At 56.7% G+C, this 1,512-nt stretch overlaps 1 protein-coding gene across 1 annotated transcript; it reads left to right on the forward strand.

Annotated features, from left to right (window-relative positions):
- Positions 1-70: 70 nt before the first annotated feature.
- Positions 71-1,030, forward strand: LOC104384778 (olfactory receptor 1020-like). Its single transcript, XM_010005730.1, has one exon. It carries the CDS (start codon positions 71-73, stop codon positions 1,028-1,030), a length of 960 nt encoding a protein of 319 aa, XP_010004032.1.
- Positions 1,031-1,512: the final 482 nt, after the last annotated feature.

Genomic DNA, 1,512 nt, shown 5'->3' on the forward strand with positions numbered 1-1,512 from the left:
CACAGAAATGCAGGTTCTGTCTCAGGTTCCCTGCCTGCCAAGGCGGGGGAATAAAGTTCTGCAGCACTTCATGGAGGAAGGAGAAGGGAACAACCAGAGCTCACCAGTGGAGTTCCTCCTCCTGGGCCTGAGTGATGTCCCTGAGCTGCAGGTGCCCCTCTTTCTCCTCTCTCTCCTGATCTACGTGCTGATCATGGTTGGCAACATCCTCCTTGTTGTGCTGGTCAGGCTGGATTGGCATCTTCACACTCCCATGTACTTCTTCCTGGGCCATTTCTCCAGCGTGGAAATCTGCTACACCTCCACCCTCCTGCCCAGGCTGCTGGCCAGCTTTCTGACTGGGGACAGAGCCATCTCTGCCCCAGGCTGCATGACACAGTTCTTTTTCTTTGGCTGTTTTGCAGGCACCGAGTGCTACCTGCTGGCCACCATGTCCTATGACAGGTGCTTGGCCATATGTCACCCCCTGCACTATGCAAGGCTCATGAGCAGGAGGGTCTGTCTCCAGCTGGTGGCTGGGGCTTGGCTGGCAGGGTTCCTGATGTCTGCCATAGTCACTGGGCAGTTCTCCAAGCTGCACTTCTGTGGTCCCAATGCAATTGATCACTTCTTCTGTGACTTTGCCCCTTTGCTCGAGCTTGCCTGCAGTGACACCAGGCTGCTCAGGCTGGTCACTCTCCTCATCTGCTTTCTGGACGTGGTCTTCCCATTTGTGTTCACCTTGGCATCCTACATCTGCATCATAGCTGCCATCCTGAGGATCCCAACCCCCGTGGGGAGGCAGAAGGCCTTCTCCACCTGCTCTTCTCACCTCACTGTGGTCACTGTCTTCTATGGCACCCTCATCGTTGTCTACATGCTGCCCAGGACAGCCTCCCTGAGGCAGCTCAACAAAGTGCTCTCCTTTTTCTACACCGTCCTCACGCCTCTGGTCAATCCCCTTCTCTACAGCCTGAGGAACAGGGAAGTCAAGGGGGCTCTTGGAAATGCACTCAGAAAAGCTGTGACGTGCATCAAGAGCTGCTGCTAGTTGAGATCCAGCAGGACTGAGCAGGACGTGGCTGTGTCAGGGGAGGACAAGTCCCCAGTGCATCCTTTGTGCACCAGGAGTCTCTTTAGAAGGGCAGGATCCTGGGGCTGGTTGGGGAAGGAGAAGTGGGAAGTGAATCTGCACCTTCAAGAAACCCACGTCTGCTGTGGGAGAGTGTGAACAATCCCCTGGTTCCCTCTTCCTCTGCAATAAACACAGTGGTGGCCCTGCCAGTGTGAGGTGTTGAGATGCTGCAGCTGCCCAGGAGTGGCAGGAAACTGACCCACACGGGCTGTTTCCCATCTCCCAGCCCAGCTGAGCGGGGGTTCCTGCACGTCTGGCACCCTCAGGGCATCCCAGGGACAGTGGGAAGGGGCAGCTGGGTCTGCCCTGCCCTGGACACACCTGGGCAGGTGAATCCCATCCCTCCTGCCCGCTGGGATTTCTAGCAGCTGTGAAAGCTCTGGGGAAACAACCAGACA

Source organism: Chaetura pelagica, unplaced genomic scaffold (genome assembly GCF_000747805.2).
Source record: "Chaetura pelagica isolate M959 unplaced genomic scaffold, ChaPel_1.0 C11438050, whole genome shotgun sequence".
Classification (NCBI taxonomy): domain Eukaryota; kingdom Metazoa; phylum Chordata; class Aves; order Apodiformes; family Apodidae; genus Chaetura; species Chaetura pelagica.